This window comes from Saccopteryx leptura, chromosome 1 (assembly GCF_036850995.1).
Source record: "Saccopteryx leptura isolate mSacLep1 chromosome 1, mSacLep1_pri_phased_curated, whole genome shotgun sequence".
Classification (NCBI taxonomy): domain Eukaryota; kingdom Metazoa; phylum Chordata; class Mammalia; order Chiroptera; family Emballonuridae; genus Saccopteryx; species Saccopteryx leptura.
This window is the reverse complement of record NC_089503.1, coordinates 165,385,241-165,398,935: the sequence shown is the minus strand read 5'-3', so window position 1 is coordinate 165,398,935 and position 13,695 is coordinate 165,385,241. Positions and strand designations below refer to the sequence as shown.

At 37.7% G+C, this 13,695-nt stretch overlaps 1 protein-coding gene across 3 annotated transcripts in view; it reads left to right on the top strand.

Moving 5' to 3' along the window:
* Positions 1 to 5,453: 5,453 nt before the first annotated feature.
* Positions 5,454 to 13,695, top strand: part of LOC136402167 (complement factor H-like) — a 65,647-nt gene continuing 57,405 nt past the window's right edge. The window contains exons 1-2 of one of the 3 annotated variants that reach the window (XM_066379893.1): positions 5,454 to 5,560; positions 5,806 to 5,927. In XM_066379893.1, coding sequence (XP_066235990.1) covers positions 5,870 to 5,927 — 58 coding nt within the window. In that variant the 5' untranslated portion in view covers positions 5,454 to 5,560; positions 5,806 to 5,869. Of the gene's footprint in view, positions 5,561 to 5,653; positions 5,928 to 13,695 lie in introns of those variants that run through there. The other 2 variants (XM_066379894.1, XM_066379892.1) reach the window with 2 other exon arrangements.

Sequence of the window (13,695 nt, the reverse complement as noted above, 5' to 3'; positions counted from 1 at the left end):
TAAAAATAATATGTATTTATACAATATAACCTAAAGAAAGGTTGAACATCACTTCTTATTTGACAATGCTTCCATGTAATTTAATATATCAAATAAGTCTAATTAGCCTAATATCTCTGATAAAAAGAAAGAACATATTTTTTGAGATGTTCCAGGGATGGACCCTTGTGAAAATCCCCAAATTAATTCAAGGTCAACAAGACTTCATTCAAAATTTGATTTGGGGGAAGTTTTGTTTTGTTTTTTTAAAAATAGTAAAAGGTATAAAATATGAGATTAAATAGGATCATAGGTCACTATGAGACAATATTTAGTTATTCATTGAACCAAAGTCAAAATTAAAGATATCAAAGGCAAATACAGGGAGTCATATAGTTGTTTTAAAAAATGTAGTCCTTTTCATAGGAAAGAATTAGTTTTTTTAAAAACAGTCAATGACCCAATAAAGACAATGCAAAGTACAGGAAATCGTTTTCATAAAACACAGAATCTTTGTTTCCTAGCCAGATTAAGTAAAAGGTAAACATAAACCTTTCACAATCATATCAAGAACAGACCAATAGTCCAAGAAAACTCTGTCCTATTAGCAAGGAATTAAGTTTCAGTTTTACATAAATGTGCTATCAATAATAAAGCTTATTTTTAGGACAATTAAAGAGAACTTTCTTTACAGAATATTTTTAGCAATACCCTTCAGAGGTTGAAAAACATCACATATACATAATCATATCCATAGACATACGTAAACAGGCAGACCCAACAGAGACCCTATCACTCTCATTTCAAACTTTAGCCATGAGTCGGGCACCCACTCACCTGGCCAAAGCTTACTAATATTTGTGGAGCAGAGTTTTCAGATTTGTCTATTTGCCCTTGACAAATAATCTCATGCAGGTTTGGTCCAGAGATGGGGCAAGGTAGCTTCAACAGCAGTCTGTGTTTTAAAAAAGCAAAGCCTCTTAACTCACCCTTCCCCGTTAATTTTTCTTTAGTCTCTGTAAGCAAAGTTTTATTTTTCTCCTGAGGCATTTATACATGTCGAGATGGAAAAAAATGTACAACTTCAAGGGACAGAGAAAAAGGATGCATGCTATCTCCTAAGAGTTTGGGAATATACATGTCTCTATTAATCAGAAGTCCAGGGTGACTGCTATTCAAAATTTTCGTTTGTTTCTAAGGTAGGATGGTATGGGGCACTTGTTTGTCTCACTGACCATTTTAAGAGTTTTCCTTGTTTAGAGCAAAAACTGGTAACAAAGTTTGGGACTAATACATATGGGGAGTCAGAAAGGCCACAAGCCTAATGTTTACATGCAGTGGTGGCATTCAAATAATTTAACAACCGCTTCTCTGCCCTAATGACCCTTGTAAGTATAAAAAAAGATATACCAAAAGGTAGTTTATTATTTTATCTATTTAATAACAAGAAAAGAGGTACACAAAACTAGATTATGTTATAAGAAAGAGTTTTAAAATATTAATAAAAAAATATTAAATAACACCTGACCAAAAAAAAGAAACACAATAAAACTGTTATTTAAGATGTTTCCATATTGCTTCTTGATTGGCGTCCTCACTTGCAATTGTTTTTTGACCAATGGATGGAATGACCATGACAATGGACGCTTAGAATACGCTGTTGCACAGATGAACTTAAATTTGTGATTTTCACGTTGGGCGGCTGCCCAGGTATCCACCTTAGAGAGAACCCTGATGACAAGTGCCATTTTAACAACCAGTTTGCTGAACTCAACAGAAAATCAGGTATTGGTTCTGAGGAACCTGTGTGAAACAGCAGAAGCTCACTCCTGTTTCAGTGGGAACAGAACTGTGGGACCAGACAGTCTGGATTCTAATCTTAAGTAAGTCGCTTAAGCCACTTGCATGAAAAAGGGTAAGTTTGCGCTAGCTGACAAGGTTTATGAGACAATCAGAGTAGATAAGGTGTTTAATACAGCACCTGACACATAAAAAGTTAATTATTGACCAGCAATTATTGCTAGGTCAGTAGCACTGGGGAGGTTAAAGCAATTTCAGTGCAGAGGCAAACCGGTCACTTTGCTCACAGATTCTTGACCTAACCTTGAACGAACACAGAAATGTGCACTGAGGCGGTGCAAGGTGCCTGGTGTTGTGTGCCTAGGAGCTCTGGGAAGAAGACATTAGAAGAGGCAGCTGGTGTGGCAAAGGGACACCTCACTTTCTGGGCCGGCTCTTTAGGTTTTCTGAATGTCTCCAGTAGGATTCAGGAAGTTGCCAAGAAGATGGCAGGGTTTTGCTTGTTTGTTTGTTTTCTTTTCCTTTAGAAGTTGACTCACTTGAAGAGCTTGCCACCTAAGTTTTAGAAAAGCACCTAATAAAATAAGGGCAATAAAATGAGAACGGAGGCCCTTGTGTGTGTTCATTTCCTCCCAAATTGAATTAAAGAAAATGCAAAGACATTGTTCTTTCCTTCTCTGCAAATTATTAAATTAGATGATGCCAGCCGCATCTCCATGGGGAGAGGTAAAGGTAAGAGCTTCCTTGGGGCAAGGGAGGGAACTCCAGGTGCTCAGGGCTTCTCGGTGTGAGGGAAGATGAGTTAAAATACACACAAAAATGCGCACATTCGTGCAGGGTGACTTGCACATTGTTCTCCCTGTAATCCAGGAGGAAGGAAAACAATTCCCTAGGTCATATGGAGAAGTCAAGAACTGGATCTTGAACTTAATTCACTTAAATTTAAACAGGAAGAAGTTGTTTGCAATGGCCACTGTGAATAAGGTTCAAAAGCCATGGCTCCCAGTGACCTATGGAAAACCAGTAACAAAAACTGCTCCGCAGCAGTTACTTTCAGACAACATCATAGGTACAAAGCTCTGTCCTTTTCAAATGCAGGGGGTCCTCGGGTTACGACACACTTCTGTTCCTACAACAGTGATGTAATCTGAATTTTGGTGTAAGTCGAAACATACCTTAGCCTTAGTCACTTACCTATCCTAACACAGTTGTAAAATCATAATCTAGAACCTAAAAATACAACTAAGCCACAGAAAAAGGAAAAGGACATAAAATACCATACTGTAACAGAAAAAAAATGACAAAAAATTAGTGTAAAAAAAATTCCTTACTGTAAGGCCAGTGGTGGAGATGGGGCAGGTCCACACGGGACGCAGGCAGACGGTAGAGGAGTTGTGGGCCTGGAAAGCACAGGGCCATTCCTGTTTAATAGTCTCCCAGCGGCGGCGGACAAGCACACAGGCAGGGCAACCGCTTCTCACGGCAGCAGGGGACAAACAGCAAAATGGCCCGTCACAGTGGCGGGCAAGCCATCGGCATATGCCCTGAACACAAGCACCCGAAGCCTTATACAGATTATATACACGTGGTGCTGCCACATGCTCACACACTAATCAAGCAAAGTGCTTGTAGCAGGTTAACCAGCACACAAGCAAAACACAGCTGTTTTCCCAACACTTCCCTTTATCCCTGTGATTGGCTTGCACACTGGAAGGGGCACTGCAAGGTGGGAGAGAGCGAACCGTTGGGAGGAGGAAGCTGGAGAGGCAGGAGAACCTGCAGAAGGTGCTGGAGACACTGGGTCAGGTGACTCAGGATTGCCTAAGAAACATGCAGGAGATGCTGGAGATGATCCTACCTGCACTACAGGTGTTTTGTCTCGAGAAGCAGCTGATGCAGAAGGTGCAGGATCTGGTGCAGGCCTCTATACTTTCTTCAAGAATTGTTCCAGTCTAGTCTGTAAGTACAACGTAGTTTATAGCTACGAAGCTAACTCACGTGTAAGCCGAAACACTGACGTCTCAATTTTTTAAAGTTTTTTTTAAAAATTATTTTAAGTTGTTATGGGAGTCGGCGTCTTAAATTCAAAACATCGTATTTTCAGACAGTTGCAACCCAAGGATCCCCTGTACCGCTCTGGAAACACATAAGGGGCTAACGGTGTTGTGATGCTGGTGGCCGAGGCCAGGCAGGTTCGCATGGGATTCGGGCAGACGGCAGAGGAACTGCGGAGCAGGAAAGCGTCAGGCCATTCCCGTTTATTGGAGGCTCTCAAAGACAGGCAAGCGAATAAACAAAAGAAAACTTGCTTTTCACAATGGTGGGAGAGCAATCTGGAAGAACCATCCACGAGGGGAAGCACCCACAGCTTTTCATAGAGACACACGTGGCTCTCTGCCACGTGCTCATGCACTACTTGCGCAAAGTGCTTGCAGCCAGTAGATCAGTGAGCACGCTTAACACAGCTGTTTTCCCTGCAGGTGTTATAGACGTCATAGTGTATGGACTGACATTATTGTTTTCTGTTGCATTTAATACTACACTGAAATCAAGAACAACCCAGCAATTTGGGATGTGACATACAATTTGTAAGGACCTTCCTAAAAAAAGACCACTGACTGAGAAAAAAGTTAGGTGTGAAAGTAAATATTGACTTAAATTCAAAATTTTAAAAAAGGAAATTAAAATTAGTAATGAATTATTACTAATCTCAAAGTCAAACAAATTTACAGATACCATAGATATTATAAAAATCAGAAATAACATAATATGTATATTAATTGGCTGATACACTATATATACACTGATATACTTTTAATTTTTACATTTTTTGTTGAATATTCTTTGGATTATCTCTTCATGTGACATAATGTTTTAATATTTCCTGTATAAAAAAAGTAGAAAAATAACTTAGTCTCCTCTTTAACATGTGTGTTTCAACCTACTACCTGTTATTGAGATATTTAAAGAGAGCTATCAGGTTCACAACTCATGATTTGTACTGGCCTATAAATTTTTAGGAGTGTTGTCAAGGTTTCTTGCTACCATTAAAAGAGTTCTAGTACTGTGATTAATATTCAATACTCTTGAATTGAGATACTGTAGACTAGTTAGCTCTTGATGTCACTTGTAGTGACATTAAGTGGTACAGCAATCTTCTGTGATGTCAAAGTATCATGCAGGAAATTTTTATTCTCACCAGGCACCAGTGAGAATTTAACTGGCTTAAATTTTTACTTGTTTGATGATAGGTTCCATACTTTTAGAAACTTCTTTCTCCTTCATTACTCTCCATGGCTGTCTCTACCTTTTTAATAATATTCGGCAATCTATTTGCTTATATTCTCTTTATGCTATAGCCTCAGTAGGATGTTTTACAAAATTGGTATTCCCATTTCTTGCTTTTTGAGATATTAAACTCACTCATGCCTCACGAGAGTAACCCTGTTGATTGGCCCACATTATTAACAGTCTTTAGAAGGCTAATTTTATGAACTGCAAGGAAAGCAGGTCCCCGCACTGGATTCTTGGAAAAGTGTAACCACGTCCTCTGGGTCTCGATTGCGAAAGCATTGCCTGACCTCAAGTTCTAAAGAGCTTTCATTGTTTGGTCTCTTGAGGTTTCTGCAAAATAGACCTGAATGGGGTTTGACTGATGAGGGGGTTTGACTGATGAGGGGGTTTGACTGATGAGAGGGTTTCCGAAGCGGGAGGGGCACCACCAGTGACTGCTTTGAGCGTTCCCAGAACCCAAACAAGTTCCAGCAGAGGACCTGCCTGGGTTTGTTTATATGAAAGCAAAGCAAGATCAGGTTACCACTTTCCCTCTCAGGGGGAGCGTAGTGAGAGTCCTTGCAAATGCTGGTGCTGCTGGGGCTTGTGGCTGATTTTTTTCTCTCTCTCTCTTACTTTGCAAATATTTCTGATGGGCGGGGCATTCGGGCTTCTTTTTATTTCCCAAGCTGTGTTTCAACTTCCTTCTGGAGAAAGTACTTCCCTGCACTAATCACAACTTTTCATTCGCAGAGGAGAAACTGAGAGCGTGCGAATATTGTCAGCTATTAAATGTCCCCTGAAGGAGCCAGAAAAAATGGGATTTCCAGCAAAGATTCTGTGGCTTACGTTATGGACTGTTTGTGTAGCCCAAGGTAAGAGTGAAAATGGAAGACTTTTTCTTTCTTTTTCTATAACTATAATGTTAAACATTTGCTAATATGCCTTTCACAGTTGTGACAGTTTTGGGATGGGAAATTGTGATTTTTTTTACTCCAGACCAGTAGCTTAGCGTTGGAGTGGCTTTTGCCATTGTGAAACTTAAAGCCTACATTGCTTATTTGAATGACATGCTGATTATTTATCATAATTGTATTTAATGGAATGTTTCAGAAAATATTTTTGAAAATTGTAATATGTATAATCACTTCCCTGGTAATTGTCATAAAATATAATTTACCGGTTTGCTTAGAATTCTCACTAAAATGCTTTATGTAAAAGTACTGTGCAGTATGTGACCATACACAGAGCCAGAACATAAATGAGACAATAAAAGCCTTCAAATCCTATAATGATTGGATTTCTTTTTTAGATATGGACATTAACTCTTTCTAAAAAATATTCGCTTAACATTTAGAAATGATATTGCCATGGCCTTGAAAGTCTTGTAGATGAGCATTATTTGTATCATTAGAATGAAAATATTATATAAATTTGAAAAAAATAAACACACAATCTCTGTGACACCTATGTTGTTCAGTAGGTTTCTTCCTTGTGTGTATAAAAGAGATATTCTAGAAAAGTCTTTAAGTGTAGTGAATATGAGTATAGGAGTACTTTTTCTGCTATCATATGATAATTATTTCTAGACTCAAAATTAAATTTAATTCTATCCCAATTTCTCGGTAGATTAATAAGTTGCCTCTGGGGAGAAATTTGCTTTCCTAAGTTGCAATAGATAATTATGTGACCGACAGTTGATTGACATTTTTAAGCCAAATGCATTACGTAGCATTTCTAAATTTTCAACACTTTTCACTAAGTCAACAAATTTTGAGTGAAATGCTTACTCACGTCAGTCTCTAAGCATTGAAGAGCATTAGCAAATAACACAGAACCTCTTGTCCTCAAGGGCCTTTAGATCTAGAAAATGAAGGTGAATATAACTTTTTACTTGTATCATTTAATAATTTTTTAAGTTTATTCAAATATATTAAATAATTTTTGAAAACTAGAGCCTTTTTCAGTTATACTTTCTAATATACTGTTTTTTTCAGTTATAGTTTCTTTTTTTTTTTTTTTAATAATTTTATTTTTTTAATGGGGTGACATCAATAAATCAGGATACATATATTCAAAGATAACAAGTCCAGGTTATCTTGTCGTTCAATTATGTTGCATACCCACCACCCAAAGTCAGATTGTCCTCTGTCACCTTCTATCTTGTTTTCTTTGTGCCCCTCCCCGCCCCCTATCCCTCTCCCATTCCCCCCTCCCCCCCGTAACCACCACACGCTTATCAATGTCTCTTAGTTTCACTATTATGTCCCACCTACGTATGGAATAATACAGTTCCTGGTTTTTTCTGATTTACTTATTTCGCTTCGTATCATGTTATCAAGATCCCACCATTTTGCTGTAAATGTTCCGATGTCATCATTTCTTATGGCTGAGTAGTATTCCATAGTGTATATGTGCCACATCTTCTTTATCCAGTCATCTATTGATGGGCTTTTTGGTTGTTTCCATGTCCTGGCCACTGTGAACAATGCTGCAATAAACATGGGGCTGCATGTGTCTTTACGTATCAATGTTTCTGAGGTTTTGGGATATATACCCAGTAGAGGGATTGCTGGGTCATAAGGTAGTTCTATTTTCAGTTTTTTGAGGAACCACCATACTTTCTTCCATAATGGTTGTACTACTTTACATTCCCACCAACAGTGTATGAGGGTTCCTTTTTCTCCACAGCCTCTCCAACATTTGCTATTACCTGACTTGCTAATAACAGCTAATCGAACAGGTGTGAGGTGGTATCTCATTGCCGTTTTGATTTGCATTTCTCTAATAGCTAAAGAAGATGAGCATCTTTTCATATATCTGTTGGCCATTTGTATTTCTTCCTGGGAGAAGTGTCTATTCATATCCTCTTCCCATTTTTTTATTGGATTGTTTGTTTGTTTGTTGTTGAGTTTTATGAGTTCTTTGTATATTTTGGATACTAGGCCCTTATCTGAGCTGTTGTTTGAAAAAATCATTTCCCATTTAGTTGGCTTTCTGTTTATTTTGTTATCAGTTTCTCTTGCTGAGCAAAAACTTCTTAGTCTGATGTAGTCCCATTCATTAATTTTTGCCTTCACTTCTCTTGCCATTGGAGTCAAATTCATAAAATGCTCTTTAAAACCCAGGTCCCTGAGTTGAGTACCTATGTCTTCTTCTATGTACTTAATTGTTTCAGGTCTTATGTTTAGATCTTTGATCCATTTTGAGTTAATTTTTGTACAAGGGGAGAGACTGTAGTCCAGTTTCATTCTTTTGCATGTGGCTTTCCAGTTTTCCCAGCACCATTTATTGAAGAGGCTTTCTTTTCTCCATTGTGTGTTGTTGGCCCCTTTATCAAAAATTATTTGACTATATATATGTGGTTTTATTTCTGGACTTTCTATTCTGTTCCATTGGTCTGAGTGTCTATTTTTCTGCCAATACCATGCTGTTTTGATTGTCGTGGCCCTATAATAGAGTTTGAAGTCAGGTATTGTAATGCCCCCAGCTTCATTCTTTTTCTTTAGGATTGCTTTGGCTATTCGGGGTTTTTTATAGTTCCATATAAATCTGATGATTTTTTGCTCTATTTCTTTAAAAAATGTCATTGGGAGTTTGATGGGAATTGCATTAAATTTGTATATTGCTTTGGGTAATATAGCCATCTTGATTATATTTATTCTTCCTAGCCAAGAACAAGGTATATTCTTCCATCTCATTATATCTTTTTCGATTTCCCTTAACAATGGTTTATAGTTTTCATTATATAAGTCCTTTACATTCTTTGTTATGTTAATTCCTAAGTATTTTATTTTTTTTGTTGCAATCGTGAAGGGGATTATTCTTTTGAGTTCCTTCTCAGTTGTTTCATTGTTGGCATATAGAAAGGCTATTGACTTCTGTATGTTAATTTTGTATCCTGCGACCTTACTGTATTGGCTTATTGTTTCTAGTAGTCTTTTTGTGGATTCTTTGGGGTTTTCGATGTATAGGATCATATCATCTGCAAAAAGTGATACCTTTACTTCTTCTTTTCTGATATGGATGTCTTTTATTTCTTTGTCTTGTCTGATTGCTCTGGCTAGAACCTCTAGTACCACATTAAATAAGAGTGGAGAGAGTGGACAACCCTGTCTTGTTCCTGATTTAAGGGGGAAAGCCTTCAGTTTAGTGCCATTTAATATGATGTTAGCTGATGGTTTATCATATATGGCCTTTATCATGTTGAGATATTTTCCTTCTATACCCATTTTGTTGAGAGTCTTAAACATAAAATTGTGTTGTATTTTATCAAAAGCCTTTTCTGCGTCTATTGATAAGATCATGTGGTTTTTGTTCTTTGTTTTGTTGATATGGTGTATTACGTTAACCATTTTACGTATGTTGAACCATCCTTGAGATTCTGGGATGAATCCCACTTGATCATGATGTATTATATTTTTAATATGTTGTTGTATTCGATTTGCTAGTATTTTGTTTAGTATTTTAGCATCTGTATTCATTAGAGATATTGGTCTGTAGTTTTCTTTTTTTGTGCCATCCTTGCCTGGTTTTGGTATGAGGGTTATGTTGGCCTCATAAAATGTGTTTGGAAGTATTGCTTCTTCTTCAATTTTTTGGAAGACTTTGAGTAGAATGGAATCAAGTCTTCTTTGAATGTTTGATAAAATTCACTGGTATAGCCGTCAGGGCCTGGACTTTTATTTTTGGGGAGGTTTTTAATGGTTTTTTCTATTTCTTCTCTACTGATAGGTCTGTTTAGGCTTTCTGCTTCTTCTTGACTCAGTCTAGGAAGGTTGTATTTTTCTAGGAATTTATCCATTTCTTCTAGGTTGTTGAATTTAGTGGCATAAAGTTTTTCATAGTATTCTACAATAATTCTTTGTATATCTACGGTGTCCGTGGTGATTTCTCCTCTTTCATTTTGGATTTTGTTTATATGAGTTCTTTCTCTTTTTTCCTTGGTAAGTCTTGCCAAGGGTTTGTCAATTTTGTTAATCTTTTCAAAGAACCAGCTCCTTGTTCTATTAATTTTTTCTATAGTTTTTCTGTTCTCTAATTCATTTATTTCTGCTCTGATTTTTATTATCTCCTTTCTTCGGCTGGTTTTGGGTTGTCTTTGTTCTTCTTTTTCTAGTTCCTCAAGGTGGGAAGTTAAGTGGTTCACTTGGGCTCTCTCTTGTTTGTTCATATATGCCTGAAGTGATATGAACTTCCCTCTTATCACTGCTTTTGCTGCATCCCATAGATTCTGATATGTCGTATTGTCATTTTCATTAGTCTGTATATATCTTTTGATCTCTGCACTTATTTCTTTTTTGACCCATTCATTTTTTAAAAGTATGTTGTTTAGTTTCCACATTTTTGTGGGATTTTTTTCCTCTTTTTTGCAGTTGAATTCTAGTTTCAAGGCTTTATGATCAGAAAATATGCTTGGTACAACTTCAATTTTTCTGAATTTGCTGATGTTGTTTTTGTGGCCCAACATATGGTCAATTCTTGAGAATGATCCATGTACACGGGAGAAAAATGTATACTCAGTCACTTTGGGATGAAATATCCTGTATATGTCTACCATATCCAGGTGCTCTAGTGTTTTGTTTAAGGCCACTATGTCTTTGTTGGTTTTCTGTTTGGATGACCGATCTAGAGCCGTCAGTGGTGTATTGAGGTCTCCAAGTATGATTGTATTTTTGTCAGTTTTTGTTTTAAGATCAATAAGTAGCTGTCTTATATATTTTGGTGCTCCTTGGTTTGGTGCATATATATTAAGAATTGTTATGTCTTCTTGATTCAGTGTCCCCTTAGCCATTATGAAATGGCCATTTTTGTCTCTGAGTACTTTTCCTGTCTTGTAGTCAGCATTATCCGATATGAGTATTGCTACACCTGCTTTTTTTTGGATGTTATTTGCTTGGAGTATTGTTTTCCAGCCTTTCACTTTGAATTTGTTTTTATCCTTGTTACTTAGATGAGTTTCCTGTAGGCAGCATACAGTTGGATTTTCTTTTTTAATCCATTCTGCTACTCTGTGCCTTTTTATTGGTGAGTTTAATCCGTTTACATTTAGTGTAATTATTGATACTTGTGAGTTCCCTATTGCCATTTTATATCTCGCTTTCTCAGTTATAGTTTCTAATATACTGTTGTGTGATTTTTAGCTCATAAACTTTATAGCTTAGCCACCTTTTAAACTAGGCACATTTCCCTGCACATATCAATATTACAATTAGTATTTAAAAGTAAAATATCATTTATTGACAAACAATCTGGAACAATGTCTATGTTACTCATCACAGAAAACTTTGTCTTTGCATGTGTTTTTGTGTGTGTGTGTGTTTTTGATGAAATACTTTTAGCATTTCACCATTGCCATATTGTTTGCTGAGGTTTTCTGTAAACACTGTCATGTAAAGAAGATTGATTTTATTTCTAGCTCAGGTTTAAAACTCAAGAATTGTGCTAAGTTTGATTAAACTGTTGAAGTGATTACAGAGTAAAAGTTGAAATAGTAAAATCGGGTGCTACAAAGGATTAGTGATAAAAACTAGGTAAAAGGGATTTAAATTCTTTGCTGATGTAATTGATTCCAGTTGACCTATTTAACTTCTATTTAATAGTTCCTCAATGTATGTTTAAATGTGACATCAGTTTCTGTCAGTGAATTGAGCATTATAAATATTCTAGTGGGGATGACTATAAGTCTGGTTACTTTTTAACAAATAAAGTGCAACTTGCAGGGGTCTCAAACTCGCAGCCCGCCCACCAATTTTGTGCAGCCCACAGACTAATCAAACTTCGTGGATTAGTCTGCGGGCCAGTCTGTGGGCCGCACAAAATTGGTGGGCGGGCTGCGAGTTTGAGACCCCTGGTTTAAAGCAACACTCGGTCAGCCTCACAGTTTTCACAAATGCACACATAGTGCACCAGCTAGTTGAGGGAAATGACCTAAATTTTCAGTGGCTATAGAACAACTCTTTTATTCCTTGCTTGTCTGAGAGTCCTGAAACTGAACTAATTTGCTGTGATTTATTATAAGTTGATAATTTTTCTGCAACAATTTTAGTGGAGAAAGGTAGAGATGGATGAGGAGCAGGCTAAGAACCAGACTAAACGATTCTGGCAAATGAGGTGTTGGCAGGTAGGGGGAGCCAGTGGAAGAAGTGGTCCCGTGGGTTCTGTGAGACAGGGTGGGCACGTGCCAAAGCAAGCCTTGTTATTTTAAGTGGAGGCACGTCCTGGCAATGTGTATGTTCCTCTTTTGCTTGCCTAAAATGTTAAACTAGAACTGAATTAAGATTTGCTAAAATCATTCCCAGCTAGAATGAAGTCCCCAGAGAGACGTGGAATCCCAGGTTAGAAGGACTCTTCCTTATTGCCCTGGGTGGGCCAGGGCTGGTGCCCAAGTCTACGTTGGTCCATTGATATTTGTTCAAACCCTGATTGCCCTACAGCCTTTACCACTTGTCCCCTTTGCAGCTCTGCCCCCTCCTCCTCTGCCTGACCCCACACTCCCTCCCCCACCCACCAGACTGTGACGTTCTACCAACCAATACATCCTGTGTTCTCTTAACTCATGTGCACTTGACCTGTTTCTTAACAACTATAGCCAGTCTCAAAACACAGTGCCTGAAAAGGACATGATGTAAGGGGGAGGAACAAAGTGTTACATTTTAGCTTAAAATAATAAGGAAATATTAAAAACATGGCTCACAGGCAGTAATGTAACAGGGGAAAAAAATCACAAAAATAATAAAGGGAAATGGGAATGAAAGATTTGACAGAGCCCTATTGTTTGTTTTGACATTTTAACAGAGAGACCACAGTTTCTCATAAACCTTGTTAACTAGAAATATAGTAGATGGGAAAGAGATTATAAAAATGTTCTTTTTGCCTGACCAGGTGGTAGAGCAGTGGATAGAGAGTTGGCCTGGGATGCTGAGGACCCAGGTTCAAAACCCCGAGGTTGCTGGCTTGAGTGTGGGCTCACCAGCTTGAGTGTGGGGTCATTGGCTTGAGTGTGGGATCATAGACATGTCCCCATGGTTGCTTGAAGCCCAAGGTCACTGCCTTGAACTGAAGGTCGCTGGCATGAGCCCAAAGTCACTGGCTTGAGCTAGGGGTCATTGGCTTGGCTGGAACCCCAGTCAAAACACTTATGAGAAAGCAATCAATGAACAACTAAGCTACTGCAACTGTGAGTTGATGCTTCTCATTTCTGTTCCTTTCTGTCTGTCTGTCCCTAAAAAAAGGTCCTTTAACAGCTCCCAAAAGTATTTTGCAGCTAAATTAAAATGATTTCTGACTTCAAAAACACAAATTCAAACTTAGGACACAAAGACAGGATGGACAATGGAATCACAGACATTAGAGTTTCTAGGGTTCATGCAACTAAATTTTTGTTCCTGTGTCCTCTCTTTTCTTTTGTATTTGCTACCACCTACTATGCCCTCCCACAGGTTGTCCATAGCCTACAGATATAATAGAAAGGCTCCAATACAGTTTCATATTCATTTATTCAGTCAAGTCATTCAAATGATCATTACCACGCACTCTGATTAGTACTTTCTAGAAGGTGATCACTTAGTGGGGAAAACAAAAGGACTGATGATTGCATTTTATTACCATCTTGTATTTTATAATGTGAAGCATTGTGCTGGA